This window comes from Ciona intestinalis, chromosome 9, assembly GCF_000224145.3.
Source record: "Ciona intestinalis chromosome 9, KH, whole genome shotgun sequence".
NCBI lineage: Eukaryota > Metazoa > Chordata > Ascidiacea > Phlebobranchia > Cionidae > Ciona > Ciona intestinalis.
In genome coordinates this window covers 1,365,534-1,387,187 of record NC_020174.2, presented here as the reverse complement: position 1 = coordinate 1,387,187, position 21,654 = coordinate 1,365,534, and the positions used below count along the sequence as shown (strand labels likewise).

The window sequence follows — 21,654 nt, the reverse complement described above, 5'->3', positions numbered from 1 at the left end:
AGCAATTGCCGTTAAGTGTCTTGCCCAAGGACACATACGCCCACAATGGTAGCAGCGTCGAGCCTTGAACCCATTACCTCTGGGTTACAGGCAGGCGCGCTAACAGCTATACCACGGCGCCGGACTAATAGCTTGCTGTATACACACCGAACATATGTCACTGGCAATAACGTGGTGTAGTACTACAGTTGCTTCTGACAGAAGGCAAATAAATTATCCAAAAATAAAATAGCAACCCCGTCAATCTTCACTGCAAACCAGAATTTTCTTGCTATAAAAGGTGGATCGTAACTCCTTTAGGCTACACGAATGTCATTTATTAAACTACTTTGCCACGCAACCATTCGCACGAGGGACCCTGTGTTATAGTGTGTAAATCAACCAAGTCGCTAAGTGGCAAGAATACACACGAAGTTTAGCCTGAAACTTACGACTAACTCACCGATTTCTCGTTGTCGTTGCAAACGTGGTTCTTATCGTCTACAGCAAGGTTAACAGTGGTATGCCTGCAGTGAAAGGGTGTAGTAATGTTAGTTCGTTTAATCCGTTACTAATTTCCCCTCTACGAAATTAACAAACTGTACAGTGTCAACAACTGGAGTATTTGCCGAACCTCGAGTGTTCACACACTCTTGTTTAATTTAGGACACAACTCCGATATACTTACGGCAGTCCAGACGCTTCTAGTGCAAGTAGAATACTTTGTGACTTGGGACACCACATCTGGCTGTAGAAAGTTAGAGGATGTTCAGAATTGATCGTCATTTTTGAGCTGTTTAAGATCAAGGTAAGAAAACAACTTCAGTTTAACTGTGCTTAAAATAACACCTATAAATAATTCAAAGTTAGAAACGCGTGCAGTTGAAGGTATTGCAGCAACTCTGTATTTGTATTCCACTTAACCCACTTTAAAAGCTGTGTACCTTTTTCTTATCTTTATATTTACCTTGTACCCTGAGCACCCCGAACCTGAATAAACATAATGCCTACGTGAGAAAGTCGAAGACTAATTCAAACTTTGTTAGCATTCTAAAATGTCTGTGTTATCAATTTTTTGGTAACCTGAACTTTTAAGTTGTTTAAGTCACTTAATATTATTTACTGATTAAACAGATTTATAACACACTTAAAGTTGACAAACTTAATTTAAAATACGCTTGTGAAATAACAGGCTTTTGTCTTACGGGTGTTCTTTTAATGTTTTAAAACTACCACAAATCGAATTTATACTTTTAAACTACTTTTTTTCCGAAACATTTGTTTAAAACTTTAGTTAAATATCTGTAGTTCCTAAAACTTAAAATAACGCGCTACATTCTTTAGTCGACGTATTGAACTTGTCTTCATAAAAACACGTTTCTGCGCAACAGGATATAACTTAGAGACCAAAATATTCGCCAAGTTTAATTAAAATCTGTCTAACATTTCGCCATTATTCCCCCTCATTTTCATATCTGAACCTATACCTTTGTGACTTCTGTATCAGCTTCAATCACACAAACTCTCTCACTTCTATAAGATCGTGCGTACGTGACAACCGGCACTACCTGTTTACGCGTTTTATGGGTAGCGTGTCTCTTTTCACGAAAACATTTTAAAGGTCCCACCAGTTGAACAACAACAATATAAAAAGTATTAACACGACGTAACATATTACGTCATTGCTGTATCGTGTGTACTGTCGGTCGCTTAAACAAACGTATTCTTAGCTGTTACTTATTAACAAAGGCGCTTACAAACACAACAATATGTATGCTACAGCATGGTCTACTAAGCATGTAATAAAAAAAGGATTTTCTCCTCATGCAAATGGGGCCATAGAACAGATTAACTGCCATTCATAAGAAATAGAAGAGTTTGCAATGCGATTTATAACTCACGCAAATACTACCAAACGTAATTCGTTAACAATATATGTTGGCAATATAAATACAGAAACGGTATCGCAAATATTGTTCTAAACTTTAAAATCACAACTATTTAAATTCACCTCTAGCTTAAAAAGCAAACGAACCTAAAATTTAATATGAAAGAGTATGGGGTAAGATGGGATACCTTTAGCACATAATGTCTCGTATTTCCCGGTCGTGTTTTAAACAATTAACAAAGCTACTACACAGTCGTGAGGATACAATTATATAGTTCTGTATTTATTAATTGATTTCCATCAAATGGGGCGAGAAGGGGAATAAAAACACGAACCGTCTTACCCCAACTTACATGATCTTTCAATTCCTGAAACCCACAAAGGGTTATGGCTCGTAACCTACGGGTGCCCCTGTCACTTGTGGGGTGTGGTAAACGCTGACGAAACAATTTTGCAACGTCATTAGATTTTAATCTGCAACGATAACTATACCTCGATACGAGCGCATTTTTCTCATCCTACTGCTCAAAAAACTCCTAAAAACACTCCGCATAACCCAATGCAAATTGCATTGCAGCATGCGACTAACACACTGCTAAGTAGTGTCTTTACTTTAATGAACTAGTAATGTGAAGTCGCATAAAAGCATGAATGAAAAGTCCAAAAGCCGGTGCTGATGGTTGAAAGTCCAACTCGATACGGATCACTGGTTTACATTGTTTGCTTTGCTGACGTAACAGTTGGTGGAGCAAAAGACTTGACTTGATGGAAAAGTTTTTAAACTCGTACAGTTGTTTAATATTGGGTCTAGTTTGCTGCAGAGTTAACTGCCTGCAGATTTACTGTGAACGTAGACCTAATATGGCCTTGGGCAAACGCCTACATCTGGTATGTTATAAGCTTGTAGTCATTAATGGCTTGACCGGACCATCTTGACCTGCTCATCCACACCGCAATGTTTTTAACATGGGTGCTTTGTTTTACACACTTCGTGCCCACTTAACCGGTTATCACGTATGTTACTATGTGGAGTTTTTTTTATCATGACTAAAACTTTGGACAAACCACTAGTGACCACTTGGTGGGAGTAATGCCGTTAAAAGTACATGCCAAAAGACAGACACGCCCACAGTTGTAGCAGCGACGAGCCTTGAACCCGACATCTATTGTTAAAAGGCAGTCACGCAATCACAATGCAAGTATCAATATAATAATCCGACAACCTTGTATAAAAACACTCGTAAAACGCATCGCCAATAAAGCTTAACATAATACGTCAAACGCGTCATAACAACAATATAATCACAAGACGTCTACGCGACTCAATACTTACTCATAACATACGAATCTTGGTATAAACATCTCGCTGTATGTCTCTATATGTAGGTTACATATCAGAGTTCTAACAATCACCGTTTAGTCGTAATTTACAATTACTTGGAAAAGAATTACAAATAGAAGGGTGGCAGAAGGGACACTTTACCATTGTATTTTCTCGTCTCATTTGGTAGTAAACAAAGAACATTCAAAAGATCATAAAACCGTATCGTTACGACTCCCATAGACTGGTATCACTTAAACACAGTCGGATATTTGTTTGGATATTATGTGCTGAAGGTGTCCCATCTTCTCTCACCCTACTATATTTACCAATTAAAGTAATGGCTGTTATTTTCCTATCACGGTAAATGATGCAGTACAGTGATATTTAATGCTGCTATACAACTTCGATTATTGGGATACGGTCAATAAAGGCTTCAATGGCCTACGAAGAAATATTGGATAAAACTAATACTGTATTATACTGTATTAGAAAGCAAAAACCGATTTTGAAACAACATTATCTGGTTTGAATCGCTTCCATCGTAATGCCATGAAAATATACTGAGTTTGTATTTTTCACCTTTCTACTCTAACCAAACACAGAATATAACCTACCAAAGACCTTTAACCAGACTGTAGGCAAATACAGCACAGACCAAACACATACCCACGCACGTAGCAATTATATACTGTACAAGCCTACAGGCATACATTATAGACTACGTATCGCGAAACAACTATTCGACTAACAAGAACCAAACTGTATCTCACATTTTACCAAGTTCCGCTTTCTGTATAAAGCATTAGCGGTTCATTTCCTCAATTTATATTATCCCTTTCGCACACATTGGTTGTTTGTCGGTCGGTCCACGAAACCTGAAACATTGACGTGGGGCCGCCGTAGGCTGTAACTCAATGTAGAAGGTTATATCATATTAATGCGAAATCTCATGACATTTCTTAAATGTTTCTTACGAGACTCTGCTTTCGTGCGCTCACACGTTTAAGAAATGTCAACCCAACATGCCAACATTCAAAACAACTGACCTGTGTGCGACTATTAACTATAAATGTGTGTGGAAGCAACTACTATAAATACAAATCTACAACTCCTCAAAAACTTTATATTTCTCTATTTTATTGCGACCGGGCGGTGTCTAAAACCGAGATTTTACGGCGTTTCGATTGACTGCCGTTTTGAAGGCGTTTCTGAACTACGCGATTTGATTGGCTACTCGGTGGGTGCGTCTGACTGCTAACAAATAATAATGACGTAACTGGTTTTACCAGTTCTAAGGAATTGTGACGTAATAAGCAGATCGCTGTTAAACAATCGATTGAAAAAGAGAGTGTGACGTGGCAAATTCGCAAAAAGGTTTATTAAACAAAGTTATTTAAGTGATGTCACACACGCTAAGAACATACAAGTTCTTAAAGTTATTTATAAATAAAATTATTTACATATGTTAATTTAGCTTGTTGCGTGTATCGTGAGGATAGAGTTTATTTTTCACAGTAGTAACATCAGCATGATAAACACAAACAAACATCATCGTTTTTGGATTCTTTGAATTACGTAGTTTATAGAATATGAATGCAACTTAAAACCAAAACATGTGACGAAATGGGAAAACGGACGTCCTTAATTTGTTCATATAGTAAACTGGGGGAGGATGGGACACCATTTTATTCTATTTTTCGTACAATTCGGTAGTAGACTAGGAACATTTAAAGAATTTTAAAACCGCATCCTCTTAATCTCCATAGACCATTGGTAAATATTTAAAATATGATCAGGATAATTAAATATTATGTGCTAACTGTGTCCATCTTCCCCCACCCTATTATACATAAAACAGCGGCCTTTATTGAAATATGTGGAAATTGGAGATGGTAGTAATTCATAATGTTTAACAGCGTAGTGAGGGAATGTGTGCATATGTTCTATGGTGGATTGGGGTAAAATAGCCCATATTTTTCTCTTTTAATTTTCCATTAGGTGATATACAAAAAATATTTACAAAATTATAAAAACAGTTTTGATAATAGTCAAAAACACGATTAGGAAATATAACATATTATATGGTAATGGCTATGGACTATGTGTATAAACATACAACGTATACATGTATGCATGCGTAGTAAGTCGAAAGCTTTTATGTAATATACGTAGTTTAACCTTTCTATTATAATTAACCGGATCTTGCAATAATGATGCATTTTGAAATCGGAAACAGACAAAGTGATGCATTTCGCATAAACCTTGCCATGAAGAAGACATATTAAGGCTTGCTATATGAATATGATGTCTTGTATATGTTTTGTTTCTTTTGGTATAGTAATCCTTTATTGCTTGAACCGTAAATCACTATAAAGGCTTCCAGCCTTATAGAGTGATAGATTGCGTTTTAGGGCATAAGTGTTGAAAGTACGGAACAGTTAAAATGGACTAAATGTTGCGTTGTACAAGTAGCGACTGTCGCTATAGTTACTGCTATTGTTTCAAGGTGTTACAAGGATGTTTTCCATATTTAAAGAACTCAAATATAGGTTGTGTCTTGACTTAAATACGGTCAAGAAAGGATTCGAACCGTAAATCTTTATCTTTCTAATGTCTTGTAGGAGGTACATGATTGTGCGAATATGACATAACGTAACGTTTATTTGTCTCTTCCACTATGGTGGTTCAGATAAAGATCAGAACGCATAGACGAAATGTTGAGACAATACGACATTCAAAAGAGCATATGCAGCACAAAGGATTTGTTGAAAGTGTTGTCATTGTACCTATATATACCTTCAGTACATAAGTGACTAACCTGATTGGAAAACAAACCTACGCCGTGTAAACGTTGATTAAATAATAAATGAGTAACCGATACACCAGCTCATATGCCCTCTCTTCATCAATATTATAACTTCGTTAACTGGATTGTTATTGCTGAGAACAGGGACAGAGTTGTGGTCTTTAAACAAGATGTGTTAGTCTTAAGTGTATAACGCCCTTTTACGTTGCGGGTTAGTTTATGCACAGTTGAGGACCTTAATTTGAAAAAAAATCGACCTAATGTTATACGTAGTATATGTATGAAAGAAATTGTTTATTTTTGTAACATTTTATAGTCGGAAAAAAGATTAAGACTGTTTTTGTGAGCATGAGGTGTATGTATACAATGACCTGTACTTGTTTTTTAGTCAAATACCCATATAGTAGACTGGGTAAGATGGTAAATGTGTACATTCATTTTTATCGTCCCATTCGGTAGTAAACACACAATATTTACAGAACTATATAAACTTTACCTCCCCGACTCTAAAAATAGCAGTGTTATTGTTAAAACACGTTTAGGAAATATGGATTTTAGGTTCAATAACGGTGTCCATCTTACCCCACAGTGCTAAACGCATGTCTGCGCTGTTAACTCAGCTATGAGAGAGATAAAGCTTATACGTTTATCTTTGTTTAAATGTTTTCAGGCGTTTTAGCTCAAACAATCAAGTGCTTTTGTCAAGTTGCTGTTACTTGGTCATTTAATAGGTAAGTCTTGTAATTTTTACTTTTTTATTTAGTTGCATATAAATTTAAACGAGGTAAACAGATATCGTTTGTAAATGTATCTTAATTTACTGCTATGAATTCAAAGTATCTTTTTATACGGCTGGAACTAAAAAAGCAAAAAAAGAACATATGAAAATTATAACGTTTAATTTGATTTGAAATCGTAACTTTATCCGCTTAAAAATATGCACATATTGCTAGATACCTGACAAGTATATGTTGTCACAACATATCATCAACTTCATGAATAAATTATGAGTTTAATAATGAACTCTATCAAAAGAAGGCTGGGCATAAATTGTTTAAACCGAGTGAAATTCTCCTTCGGCTTCCAAGCAAATTACTATAACCAATAGCTTACGGCAATGTTATTAAGGTTAAATTACTACACCACTATACTCAAACCGAGCCCAGTTTAGTCTGTTTTATTTCTGCGGTATTAAGCAGAAGAGCGAAGGTTATAGTGTTTTCATCAACTTTTTCTGTTACCCAAATATTTGTTTAATAGTGGGTAGTAGCATCTTACCACGTGCTGTGAAATACATTCTCTTCAAATAAATGCGTAGGCCAATTAAAAAATATTGGCGGTCACTACTCGACCAAGCATAGCCAAAAGTTAGAGAATCACTGGATAGAAGAATTCGTGTGTTTTTATAATAGAGCAAGTCGCTTACAGCTCGGGTATTTCCACACTATAGTTTCCAATGCGCCATACGGTTTAAAGATACGAAATACAGAAGATCATTTTGACAAAAGGCGCCCCGATACCGATTTACAGTGTTTAGTCAGGTGTAACAACGAGAAAGAGAATTTGTAGCTCACTGCTTCTGTCCACTTGTAAACAGCTTTATACTGAATACCAGGCACTAACAGCGAAACTTCTGTTCATTTAAAATATAGCTGAAGGATAGTTGTGTGTTTAACGGTTTGAAATAGAAATACATTTATCATGAAGCGCCCAAAAACTAAGGTATGTAGTGTTTCAAATATCAAGGCATAATTCATGCTTAGTAACGTCAACTTTTGTCTAATTATTGTTGTTGATAAACTGGCTTATACACTGGTTTATATGATTTATGTTTTAATATCTAATCCCATGCATCTTCGTAAGTGATCATTGGCGGGACAAGTATATTGTTACTTATATGCAACATATACGGTATCGAACCTTAGCTTTATACCATCATAAGTCTGATGCTTGAATTGGTTATGAAAACTTCTGTATTTAAACCTTTATCTTTACACATGTTTATAAACCTTATGCGTTAGTATGTTTTATAAAATTTCCTCAATTGATTATAAAATCAGTCTAAAGTTGATTGACTACGGCATAGTATGAAAAAAAATATGTTTCATTTAGCCTCGTGTGGTGGGAAGAAGACAGTCATTGACATGGGTGTGTTTTGTTTTATACATCTTGCGCCTATACTTACAAGTACCGCTTATGTAACTTCGTGGTTGTTTTTTGGTATTGCTTACATATGTCTAGCAGTTAAACAACATATAACTTGGTACAAGGCATGTGGTATATGAATACACTGTATCATTTCGTTTAAAAAAATGTTCTTGTTTTATATCCCATTAAAACGTATGGGGTATGTGACTACAATGTGTGCCTTGTTTGCACTGAGACAACCATGGTGTATCTTGCCAACCAAAACGTCTTGTATATGACTCCTATGCAACTAAACAAAGTTATTGCAATTAATTCCATGATTTGCTCTGACCTGGGACTCTTTAAAGTTGAACGTTTCTCGTAACGTAATAACATTAAGGATCAAGCGCAACAAAATACGTATCTTGCAAAAATCAAGGCCAACGATTTGTAGTCTGCGTGATACATATTTGACCGAAAATAGCATCATTAGTTTCATGTTTAAAACTATTTTTTGTCGGATACGTACTTTGTAGATACAATTAAACCGTCATATTACAACATGGTATGTAGTACCGTGGGGTAAGATGGGACACCTTAGCACATAATATCCAAATATCCTGATCGTGTTTTAAGCAATTAATAACGGTATTTGGGAGTGAAAAGGTGACCCATCATGTACCTTATTACATACATACTAAATAAAATAATTTAATCGTTTTAACGTATTGTTTATCTACAGACGGGACCTGCAGTCCAACACGTCTTTACAGACGGCATACGAGTGAAAGAACATAACTACGTACCGACAGACATCGGTAAGCAGACACCAATATACGGGTACTTTACAACGGAGGGTTCTAAATCTAACAATGTTGTAGAGGTCTCTAAATTTTATTTACGCTGCGATTTTAAAAAAGCCAGAAACCGCAAGACCAACCAAACCAAACGGAATGTTTATACTTACTTTTATATAAGGTTTCTGTGGTTTGTTTGTTTTTCTTACTTTAAGAGTGGCAAAATAAAATACAAGACAACGTATCTAAGCTATCAACAACAGCAATTTACCAATGGCAGCTTAGTTCTAATACAGCCGTTTTGCTGTTAAATCCCTTCTCTTTATTTTAAAAAAATTAATATGATATTCGCTATCGTTTTTGAAAAGATAAATAAAATATGATATTAAGTAATCGAAACTATTAAAATTTCGTTTATTCAAAAGAAACTCTCCAAAACTACTTGACTTTGTTACGAGTCCTATCTTTATGGTCATAGTTTAATCAAGAAAAATATAATGCATTTCAGATATGTCGTTAAGTGCGATGGAAGAAGGAGCTTTCTTTATCAAAGTAAAGTCAGCACACTGGAGGAAGACACGTCATATTGAACTATCACGTGATCACCTTAATTTGCATATTTCTCATCAAAGTTGCGGAAAATCATCTTTTTCAATTGGTGAGTTATAGCACAGACGAAACAATGCTAAATACGTTTTTGTAAATCCGAGTAAACAAAATTCTGTTCATAACATGCCCGTGTCTGACTTGTTATGAATTGGGTGCCTTCATATACACCAGAAACACTTGGGTGTGACACCTTATGCTTACTGTCAAGTTATAAAAAGAATGTCTTTAAATCAATAGACCGAAATAATAGTTGTCTTTTATTAAAAGTTACCTGAGTAAGTGATTATTAAATGTCTCTTCATTCCCGTGAGCTGTTTTAAAATTAAAAATTATTTTATCTACAGTTGACATAAAAAAAATCAATGAGATTCGTATCGGATATCAGAGTCCAATATGGGAGCGACTTGGTCACCACCTGCCGGATGCGGAGCAATGTTTTAGTTTGGTCAGTAGGTGGCAACATTAAGTCAAAATGTTCAAACTTTTATTTGTCAAAATTATTAAAAACTTGTGTCGGTAAATGCTGTAGCTTTAAAACAGTTATCAGTATTGTATTTGATTAACATATGCTTGGGCATATTTTGTAATGCTTCAGAATGTGATAGGGCGATTTGAAACACACAATTAACATATTTTAATGAAACCGTAGCCGTTCTCTTTTAATTAGTAAACACTCGAGCCTAAATAAATATTGATACACCATTGTCCCACCTAGTGGCCCCTTATAGGTTTAATTGTCAGTCATACATTGAAAAATCATACAATGACCCCAAAAAACAACCACCCACAAAGTTACATTTGTGGTAACTCGCTAGCGGACACGGTGTGTATAAAGTAGAACACCCGTGTCGTATAGAGTAGGAACGTTTATATTGAGTTTCATGATGCCCTTCGCGAAGTAAATTACGAATTTAATATTAACCAATCACATCAAAGGTAATCGATGGGCGGGAACAACCCTTGAACTTGGTATCTATGACGAAAGAATCCGCCGAATTATGGACCAGGGGTTTGCAACATTTGAGTGCAAACCTTGAAAACCTTGACATTAAAGGAAAACGATTGTTGTGAGTTAAAGAACAATAATTATAAAAAATATACAAGCAACGTCATGATTGGTTCGTAGCTAAACCACATACGATATATATATATATATACAACTCGACTGTAGTCATTGAAGTGACATGTCACCATAGTTTCGCTTAATTCTCATGCCTGCTTTTATTCACACACTGCAATAGTTTCAGTTACTCTATAGTGTACGTATAAGTGGCAACCATTGATAACTCACTAAATTTCCCAACCACAAGCATGATCAAACCAAGAAAAACATATAATTGCGTGGGGTAACATGTGACATGAATTTAAAGAGTGGTATTAAAAAAACACGACCAAGAAATCTGTGGTTTAAGGGCCAACGGTATCCCATCTTACCCCACAAAAGATCTATAAGTCAATGAAGTTACCGTCCATGTAATCCACACACTACAGATACTAATATGTTAAAATTTAATTTAAATCTTAGATGGGTATGGGATTGTTTTAAAACGGCGGACAAGGATCAAAGTGGAAAACTTTCCTATAAGGTGCGTTGTTATAATTGCTTGCTTATATATGAATGCCGTCCGTTGTGGTATAATTTATGATTTCTGCGTGCTGTACTAGTTAGTGTGCTTTTACCCTGTGTATGTCAGTATTGCTCGGTATGCATTATGTAGGATGCATGTGTTTGTCTTTGGTATTTTGTGTTGGATGTAGGTGTCTTTTTGGTATTAGCTTTTAGTTTTAGACATATACGCTTGTTTTATTCCAAATGCGTGTTTATTTCCTTGTTAGCGTTATTTTGTCAATACATGATATGATCCGTGGTGCAACAAAAATCAAATGCATTGACCTATTGGATACGACGCGCACAAACAATATTCACTTAAACCTTTATCTTCATTAAAACCTTTTATCTTCTCTTCATCTTCAGGAAGTAAAGAAACTCTTAGACAAATTGAACTTTCAAGCCACATCTGATTACATCGACCGAGTTTTGAAAGTAAGTTTCTGTCTGGAACTAAAGCGGAAACACGTCATAATTTCGCTTCTAAATATTTACTCGCATTTGTTTTAATGCATGCAGGTGACCGTTTTATAATGACTACATTTATTCAAGTTTTCGGATTATCCAAGCGTTTGACCTTTTAGCCTGAGATTAATCAGACAGTTCGATAAATATTACGCACGAACGTTTAAAACGGAGAAATAGTGGCGTCACAGTCTTGCACAAACACTTTTTTGTCGGGCATCGCGTGCAGACTGTGTCGTGACTTTATATAGCATCAAAGTTTCAGCGGACTATATTGGCGTAACCACCTTTGAAGTAATCCTCACATTTGTTTGTATGGATATCAAAGATAAAGACACGTTTATGGTACTGAGCTCTTGGCACGCCCTTTACGCACTTTCTGCACTCTAGGTAGCGATGCAGAGTTGACGCTCAAACGCTTAATGATTCGGACCGAAAAGTATGAAAAGCGTAGTTGGTATAAGCTTTTAAATAATTGAAAAACCAAACCGAAAATGTCAACTGAATGTCCGGTGAACTCCATAATAAACAACGAAAACGCTTTGATATAATCTTGATCGAGGGCGAACTGTGGCTGTGGTTTAATTGTTCTCGGGAAAATCTTGCTTTGACGACCAACGTTCCTGGTATTATGTATTGCATTTGGCCACAGTAAACATAATGCACCAAACGTAGAAGCAGATATTGTTAATCTCAACAGAGAACAGTTCAAATTAAACCAAACACGAAAAATAAAAAGGAAAGAAACTGTAAACTAAAATTGTATAAAAAAATGTTTTTTGAAAAATAATACAAAAAAATGCAATTTAAAAAAATTGTAAAAAAATGAGCGTGTATACGACTGTAGAACACCCTTGCAGTGTATATATGCAGCATTGCGGAGTTGAGCTATTAAAATTCTTGTTAAAAATTTAATCATTTCTTGCTAACTGTTTACTTTGAGCTGAGAAGTTCATTATGTAATTTTCGGCTTTTCATTATCGCTCCAACACGATGCAAAAAATAGACTATCTTAAACATCGCTAGACCAGAAGTTCGATTCTGCTTTATCTTGATACCTCTACATATCAACGGCCACCAAAAGATAACTAAAATAGCTCCAATTATGCGATAATTGTCCTTAGGATACCGATATCTCCGGCGACAACTTGTTGTCTTTCGATGAGTTCTCTGATTTCTTTAAGAAGATATCATGGCGACCAGAGGTTGAAAGATTATACAAAACATATTGCGATGCAGATTTAAAGCTGCAGCCGAAGGTTTGTAAAACTTATCTCTAGTTTAAATTTTGGAATAATAGGCCAAGCCTGCTGGTCAAAGTCTGTGACCCCCTCCGGTGTGCGATATTATAACGGTTATCTGCCCGCAATATTTTTCACAGAGCAGTTTAAATTTTCCCAAATGCGCGGATTTCGTACTTCATTTGAGATTATATATAGCTAATTGGATATTAACCTTTCTATACTTTGAAACCGACGTAAATGTGGTTTTCTTTCGTGTTGTGCTTTGCACTTTTATAGTTTATATTACCCATTTCTTGTTGCACTTACACGGTACTTAACCGGGAGGGGCATTCGAAATTGTTTTTTCCAATAAGCCAATTATACATGCGATATCTTAACGCAGTGCTGTTGTTGTAGGAACTTGCAAGATTTCTGCGCGAAGATCAGGGCCTAAATGACGTCACCGAAGAGACTGCGATGTCACTGGTAAAAAGTTTTGAGCCCGATGAGAATCTCAGATCAACTCACGTGATGTCGATATATGGATTTATGTATTTCCTACTTTCGCCTCATTGCGACGTCTTTAATGCCAAGGAGCGAAAGGTACAGTGCTCCGAGACATTAAATATTCATCTAACAATAGGGATAAAAATGCTTGCGTGTCGACGCAATCTAAAATTACTTCCTTGCCGTTTCGTCCGTGACCTGACCAGTCGAAACTTAATGAGAACTGTCTGACTTTTGTTTACAATTTAAGCAAAGATAAGAGCCGCCGTTGACCCAGATACCTCTTTATACCTAAATTCTTTAACTCTGAAACATATCAGTAGCTTACGCATCCGTTAAACATTAAGGTTCACATGGATATGACAAGGCCGTTATCGCACTACTACATTGCATCTTCACATAACACGTATCTTGCTGATGACCAATTGATAGGAAAGTCCAGCGTGGAATGTTATATCAGGTAATTTTTTGATGTTTCCAATTAAGATTTGGAAACAAACTCCTTGATATATAGCGGGTTTCCTAACCTATGACGTATGTAGGCCTTGTGTTTTGATGTAGCATAAACATTTTTTAAAAGAAGAAAAACACGCTTTTAAACCTGCTGGCCGGCTGCATATTTTATGAGCTATATCCGATTAATCCGATGTCATAATCAACCCGTATGTGTACGAATCAAACAGCTTTAATGCAAATACTTAACCGGTTTATTAGTTAATTAACACCAGACTTAAATAAGCCGGCATTCGTGTACAATCTGCGCCATCAAGAGTTAAAGTAGTCGAGAAACCATTTCTGATATGTGTGGAATTATAACATAATGCTAAACATATGCTTTACTGGTATCCGTAGTAATACATTTACACATACAACGCATTCCAACACATGACCGCTAAAGTTTGTTGTAAATACGCTATATACAGTTTGTTGCCAAATTTCACCGAACTATAAACATGAGTTTTAAACGTAAATCGTTTCATGGACCTTAGGCTTCTTGTTTTGTTATAATATGGATTTCGTTTTCCCCTTACACAGCAGGCACACATGATGTATTCATATACACTTTATGCTTATTGTTTAGTTATAACACGAGTGTCGTATTATATAACATGTACAAGTGGTGTATTTGTGTGTTCATAATCATACACCGTGTGCTTACTCCCTGCGGAGTTATAACAAGGTATTTGTATTATACACCGCACACGCGATGTATTATCACAGAGCCCTGGAAAGAGGTTGTCGTTGTGTGGAACTTGATTGTTGGGACGGAGAAGACGGACAACCGATTATTTACCACGGCTACACGCTTACTTCAAAAATAGCTTTTGCTGACGTAGTTGAAGCAATACGAGATTATGCTTTTAAGGTTTGTTACGTACCTTGTGCATTGTTAGCATGTCATGTATGACGCATTAAAGAGGATATATACAGACATCGGATTACCCGGTCATTCTTTCCATTGAGAATCACTGTTCGGTGCCACAGCAAAAGAAGATGGCACTTATCATGAAGGTAATGCTGTGTTTTATTCTCACGGTATTGTGTGTAAGATATAATTAACATTGTTGCGAACTTTTATTTTGTCTGCTTGTACACTTACCACACACAGTGTATTGATTCACATTATACCCAATGCCCATATCGGTGCTTGTACACAAGTTCGTGCATTTGATTTTAGGAAAGTCCCCACATATAATGTTCACTGCTGTTCATTGACCTACATGGCTACATACATTACATGAGGGGTTTGACCTTAAGGTCATCTCACGGCTACATCACCACATTAATCACTTCGATGGAATGTTTAAAAGCTTTAAGGGGGCATGCCAGCGAAAAGTGAAAATTTGTATATGAATAGAGATGATGAAAGATTTGTAATGACTTTATCGTGATTAGAACGTTCTACTTTAACGGTTAAAGTCATCGGCAAGTGTTTCGTTGGCATAACGCCATCACGCACCAAGAATCTTCGAGGGGAAATATTTCTCCTGTTACAGCTTGATTTGCATGCTGACTTTCGTATTTTAAACCCCGACTCCTGGGGCAATTTACTGGGAGAAATGAAAGTTTAAAAATAAGTCGGTCACATCAATGTAGCCTTGTTTCAGCGAACGTTTAGTTGGGATTAGTATCAGCTCGAACATAGATTACTTTCAGTTGAAAACTCAAGTTTATTTCTAGGAAACTTTGGGAGATATGCTACTTCAAAATCCCGTTGATCCTTCATCTCACATGTTGCCTTCACCAGAAGCTCTAAAAGGTTAGATTTCCCAAGAAGAGCAGATACTTGTTATAGTTCCTTAGTATATTATTCGTCAGTTTCATAGCATAATAATTTTTTTAACTGAAAGCTTAGTATTTGTACGCAATTTATTTCTCCTTTAAATTTTCTGATTCTTGCCACATTTGACGCTGTTTAGTTTTTTAATAATTTACGAGACTAAAGTATTGAAATATCTGGAATTTGTCGGTATGTATAAAAGTGTTACGAGGAAGTATTAAATTTACCACCAGCTGAGTTAAGTCCGGTGTACGGTGTGAATTTCTGTGAAAAATTATTTATTATTCTTCACTACCGGCCTCGGAAGTGCCAACTTGTGGCGAATGTGGTTGTTCCAAATTTCCCCGAAAGTTTAAGCGGGTGATTATCCTCTGCTTAACTCGGATTAGTACTTGAGGAATTACCTGCACAGGACGGATCTTGGTAAAGGGCAAGAGATTAAAAGAAACTAACGAAGACGAAGAAGTTAGCGACGAAGATGAGGCAGCTGATGTCGAAGAAAACGGAGTAAAAAAGAATCCGTCCAAGACAAATGTAAGCAAATCTGTTATAAAAATTTTTGTACTAAATCAAATTGAAATATTACGACTTTTTAACATTCGGTTCTGTGCTATTAAATATTTTATTCGTAAAGATTATGTATTGTCCATTGATGCTGGGTTTCAGGATCAAAGCTTCTTCAGCTATCAGTTAGCTCTGATAATAACCCGATAAAACTTGTTGCAAGTGGCGTACAGAATGTCCTATATATTTAATAAATTTCCCGAAGAAGGGTTTTGATTGAAATCCAGCCACAGTGGCCACGCCTTAAAACCTCATGCTTAATAATAAGACACGAGAGAAAAAATCACAGTTAACAAAATAACAAAAGATAAATTATATAACTGAGCTAAATTGTAAAAACGCCGACAAACATTATATTACACACTTTATTGTCGGAATAAAAATAGTCTCGCCGTAAGAGCCACAGTTTTTGTAAAATGGCGACGGCCGTGCTGATGCTTGTAAGGTTTCGTAGAACGTTTTGTCGGTATATAACTGAAAAAAAAATATATTGTCGTCCGGGCCGCATTGGCGCATTTTAACAATAGTTCGATACATAAATAAACGATTGTATATGTATATAGCGGGGTGTTAAAAGCAATATTGTGGATGCAGTAGTTATGCGGCAGTGAATATAGACTCCGGGTAATATTCGCTTTTGATAAACAGTCATTTATTTATTAAAAGGAGTTTACGTTTTGTAATGTGTGTCTGAAAGTGTAATCACAGTTGTGTTTGTTGCAAGTTAACCTTTACAGTATTCCGTTGTTCTATAATTTTATAATGCCAGTAATTATAATTAGTGGAAGAGAATTAAAATAAAGGAAGTGTTATTCTATATGCTTGGCATAAATCAAAGTGTTATGTAAGTTTAAAACGTAAAAAGAGCTGTATCATACATAACCCAATGTTTAACCATATGGTATTTTACCAACATATGATTTAAATACATGTTAAATTCATCAAACAATCATTACGGCTATGTAAGAAAATAAAAAAGAAACCAGTAAACCCAGTAAAAGGAACAAATACACAATCGGCCTTACAGACAACTTCGGATAAGCCATTGTTGCATATAACACAACCAGAAATACTAGGAACATACAGGAATAACCGCTAATAATCTAAATACCGCTAATAACCGCCAATAACGATTCAAATAGACCATAACAGAACAACCAACATGCAAATACCTGGAATAAATCATTAGTCATACACTCATACTATTAATAAATTCCTAAATCACGATGTTCGTTATTAGCAGAATACAATTTAATTAAAAAGATGCTTATATATTTGTATATACAGCTCCGACAAAATTGTTTGCCTTTTTCTTCCGTGCACGAATTTTGAGCCAATAACGGTATATGAAACCGAAAAACCGAAAAATCAAATTGTTCCTATCAAGTAACTAATAACTTTTTATCCGACAATGATGTCGCGGGGTGTTTTAAAACAAAGCGCTATAACTGCACCCCGTTATATGTTCTTACGAAAAAATAATATGAATATATACAAATGCAGTTAAGTAAATATACGGCAATAAACATGATGAGTTATATAACTTAACATCAAACAAGGGCGTTTAGTAACTGCTTAAGTTTTGTAACTTAAATTCATAACCTAATTAAACCAGATTACCTACTATCAAGCGAATTTTTCTATTTAAATAGCAAGCATAATACTTGTTGAGCTAATCTTAAAAAGAAAAAAATACGAAGACGCCATTTATTTTTTCGCCATTTTGTAATTGAGAGTCGATTGCTAGCACTTTAAATCTCATAGGTTTACGTTATTAATACTGGAAATATTTAAAACACATTTCTTTCAAATTTCATGCTCATTCTATTTTAACGTGTTAAAAAATGCCATGTTCGTTTTCACCTTGTTTTTTAAGTTATTGTAACTCGAGTAGTATAGCTATTATGCCTTAAAGTCTTAATTTTTCAATAAATTAAAAACAAAGATTCATTTAAAACTGATTAGTATTTTTACTTTTAATTCCTAAATATTATAAACTAAGAAAATTTTTGAATTAAATGAATGTAACTTTTTTTGCCTCGCAGGGCCGGAAAACGACAGTCGTTATAATACGGGCGTTCTGGCTTATAGACCTTGTGCCGGCGAGATTGACTGTTTTTATTTACTTTTAATTCGTTTAATGTATTAATCTACAGAAAAAGATAAAGTTGTCGAAAGAGTTATCAGACTTGGTTATCTACGCACAGAGTCGCCATTTTCATAACTTCCCAGACGCGAAGCATAATTCTGACTTTCGACACATATCATCTCTCAACGAAGATAAAGCAATGAATTTGTATAACTCGCAGGTAAAATTTACTTGTTACTGATATGCGAAATATATCAAAAACGTGCACAGACTATTTTTAGGTCTGGGGACACGAGAAAACGTCGTTAAAGACCATTTGTATCCCTCAAAAGAACGTAACTAGGTTTCTATTTATTGGAAACTCTTTTAACTAGATAATACCCAACACAACTGTCAGTATATGAACCCCGGATATATAAATGATAATCATGGATAACTTTAACGTACCCTACCCAAACATATGTGTCTTTATCTGCACATTTTACCGGAGATTTTAATCGTGTTGGCACGTTGCGGGTTTACGCTATTTATCTCCAATATTATTAAAGAATTCCTGTTAGTCTATGTTTATAGTTTTGTATTTAGCTACAAACAAGCTCCATGTGTCAACCTTGCTTCTGTATAGGCCGAAGAATTTTCGGAACACAATCAATGGCAACTGGTGAGGATTTACCCGAAGGGAACACGAACAAACTCAAGCAACTATGACCCCCTTGCTTTGTGGAATGTTGGATGCCAAATCGGTAAGTCATTTTTTTTGGTGTAAATACGTGGTATATTGAAGTTTGTATATAGATTTGTTTGTTAAACGTTAAAAAACACAGCATTCGCTATTTTAGGCAAGGGGACACACAAAATAGATTGTTTCTGCAATGCGCAATATGGTATGGGTGTCTATAAAAGTCACATCTTAGACCTCTAAGCTTGTTTTTTTTTACTTCCCCTGCGTTTCAATACATTTTCCCAAAAAAATTATAGCGACCGAAAAAGGACAGTTGGGGTCGCCCTGATTCGTTCTTTCGGCGTTTAGCTGGTTCGATATATACACCAACATCTGATATTAAAAAGACCTTTTAACAAGTGACAAACTGACAATACCGGAGAATTTAGGTTTTTCCTTTAACAGTTGCACTCAACTATCAAACTGAGGACCGGGAAACGCATATCAACGATGCCTTATTCCGTCGTAACGGTGGCTGCGGTTATGTTATTAAACCAGATTGTTTGCTTACTGGCAAGTTTAATCCATCTACAGTCACAAACAAATCACCCTTCGCACAACCTTCACGACTTCAGATAAGGGTATGTGTGTCTTTACTGCAACGTGACAAGCTAAAAAATTTCGTCACGTAATAAATTGTTACTGCTATGCGAAATATGTCGAAAACGTGCACGGGATATTTTAGGTCTGGTGACACGAGAGAACGTTAAAGACTATTTCCGCCCCTTAAAATACCGTAAAATTAATTTATTGTATCACTAACGAATGTATAGCTTCGCTTACGCCGAATTACCACAATAAACATCTTTATCGGCTTAACCATTTTAAACGATATTAATTTTTTTTATGAACTTAAATATTTTCCATTTAAACTACAAGTAAACATTCTGATCATCTTTTTAATATCTTGTCACGATAGATTCCTTAAGCTGTCTTAAAGAGTCTATGTCTCTCCCGCAACAAACGCCATTTTGTAATTCTATTTGCAAGCGGCAATTCAATTTTTGGCTGAATTGTCGCTTTTCCAAGGTTAGCGGCATCATTCCAAATAAAACGTCCCATTCCGTTAGTTCAATTTCGGCGAATAAAATTTGCATATAATATTGACAAAACATTGGCCCAGCTTGTCTGCACGACACTAACCAACATCTAATGCGCGAATTAAAAACAAATATTCCGTCTTAAATAATCTGCAGAACAAACTTAACAAACTTATTTGACTCACCGCTTAGGTTATATCCGCCCAACAACTTCCAAAGCCGATTACTTCAAAGAAGAGTGACGTCATCGATCCCTACGTCATCGTATCCGTCACTGGGTGTGATGTAGACAAGGTAATCCATAATACCACCCGCCAGGTGTTTTAAATTGAAAATAAATCCTTCTCCACACACGGGTAACGCAAAGTGTGGCGTGTAGTGAAAAACTCTTCAAACATCCTAAATTCTTCGTTTTATGATTCAGCAAAGCAAAACAACAAGCGTGGTCGACGATAACGGATTTAATCCCACTTGGGAGAACGACCTGGTCATAACCTTTGACGTCATCGTACCACAGTTGGCATTCATCACCTTTGACGTCATGGACAAGGACTCAATGGGGGATGACGACTTGGTTGGAACTTATACACTTCCGTACAACAGCATAGCAAACGGTTAGTTGAACTTCTAATCCGTTATTGTCGGTTGGTTATGGTATGAGTCATATAAGGATGATCTTCGAAATTTTGAGTAGGCTTTCGGTAAGTTTAAAATCTGTGATTGTCTTACACCTCTATCATAGCAGATAGAAAAGCAGATAAAAAATAATTACTTTAAAATTAAAATAGATACTTGAAGTTGAAATATATTACATTTAACATAAACTTGCATCTAAAAATCTGTTTTAAATAAAAAAAACGTGTTGTGTATGAAATACATATGTGAAATGTTACAAAATGTACGTGTACTGATGTGCTGCATTTGAAAAAAGAACACAATGTTACCGTTCAAGTAGCAAATACCAACGGTTTGTTTTGTATACAGGTTACAGACACGTTCACCTTGGTAGTATTGGTAGCAAACCTCTATTGCCCTCCACGCTGTTTATAAACGTGAAGAAAACATAAGCGCTGAGAGGCAATGTTAAGAATCTATGGACACGTTAATTACCAAATGACGAAAACTCCTAACCCCAAGACGAACAAACATAATACAATATTTTAACCACATGTTTAATTATGCTTCTGCTGCCGATAAAACCTACTTACTTTATCCAGTTTTTAATCTTTTTCCGCTCTTTTTACTAACGTTTTACCTTTACCATGATTTTTATTGTTTCTTCAATAATGGCTTTAAAGTGCGCAGAATTATTGTTATAAAAATAGTATTTCTTTATCTTTTAATTATCATACTCAGTAACGTATAAAATATACAACAGAATCCGGACTAGAGTGCTGAATACAATATGCAGTTGAAGGCGGAACCGGTGAGAACATTTTAGCAAGAGTGTCGAATCTAAGTAACCCGTGCAATAACGCATGAAAACATACTAATATTTGGTGTATAAGACGACGCACATGTTATAACTCGATGATAAAAAATGTTGTATGCTCACATCATGTATGCCTAGTGTAAAAGAAGACACGCATGTTCTGCATCGACAGTAAGCTTAAAGTGTGAGGATA

The 21,654-nt window shown here is 35.7% G+C and overlaps 2 protein-coding genes across 4 annotated transcripts in view; one reads left to right on the top strand and one right to left on the bottom strand.

Moving 5' to 3' along the window:
* Positions 1-873, bottom strand: part of LOC100183297 (glutathione S-transferase omega-1) — a 3,253-nt gene extending 2,380 nt beyond the window's left edge. Inside the window, exons 1-2 of the mRNA XM_002129756.5 lie at positions 668-873; positions 443-506 (exon numbers count right to left, since the gene is read on the bottom strand). Coding sequence (XP_002129792.1) covers positions 443-506; positions 668-765 — 162 coding nt within the window. The 5' untranslated portion in view covers positions 766-873. The remainder of the gene's footprint in view (positions 1-442; positions 507-667) is intronic.
* Positions 646-21,415, top strand: LOC100185660 (1-phosphatidylinositol 4,5-bisphosphate phosphodiesterase delta-4). 3 transcript variants are annotated; one of them, XM_018813221.2, is made up of 21 exons: positions 646-787; positions 6,668-6,728; positions 8,867-8,942; positions 9,430-9,579; positions 9,875-9,975; positions 10,467-10,597; positions 11,056-11,116; positions 11,506-11,574; positions 12,729-12,863; positions 13,245-13,430; positions 13,682-13,794; positions 14,556-14,700; positions 14,766-14,846; positions 15,516-15,594; positions 16,028-16,149; positions 18,336-18,488; positions 18,894-19,011; positions 19,395-19,570; positions 20,222-20,323; positions 20,454-20,643; positions 21,014-21,415. In XM_018813221.2, exons 4-21 carry the CDS (start codon positions 9,432-9,434, stop codon positions 21,094-21,096), a joined length of 2,193 nt encoding a protein of 730 aa, XP_018668766.1. In that variant the 5' UTR covers positions 646-787; positions 6,668-6,728; positions 8,867-8,942; positions 9,430-9,431; the 3' UTR covers positions 21,097-21,415. The 3 variants fall into 3 exon arrangements, with proteins under 3 accessions (XP_018668766.1, XP_026691678.1, XP_002129990.1); XM_026835877.1 differs by lacking the exon at positions 6,668-6,728 and having other exon boundaries at positions 663-787; XM_002129954.4 differs by lacking the exons at positions 646-787; positions 6,668-6,728 and adding an exon at positions 7,573-7,719.
* Positions 21,416-21,654: the final 239 nt, after the last annotated feature.

Coding starts and splice junctions, on each gene's coding strand:
- LOC100185660 (XM_002129954.4), top strand. CDS start 7,699: ATGAAGCGCCCAAAAACTAAG. Junction 11,117..11,505: donor GTGGAAAACTTTCCTATAAG/GTGCGTTGTTAT, acceptor CTTCATCTTCAG/GAAGTAAAGAAACTCTTAGA. Junction 15,595..16,027: donor TTCACCAGAAGCTCTAAAAG/GTTAGATTTCCC, acceptor TTACCTGCACAG/GACGGATCTTGGTAAAGGGC.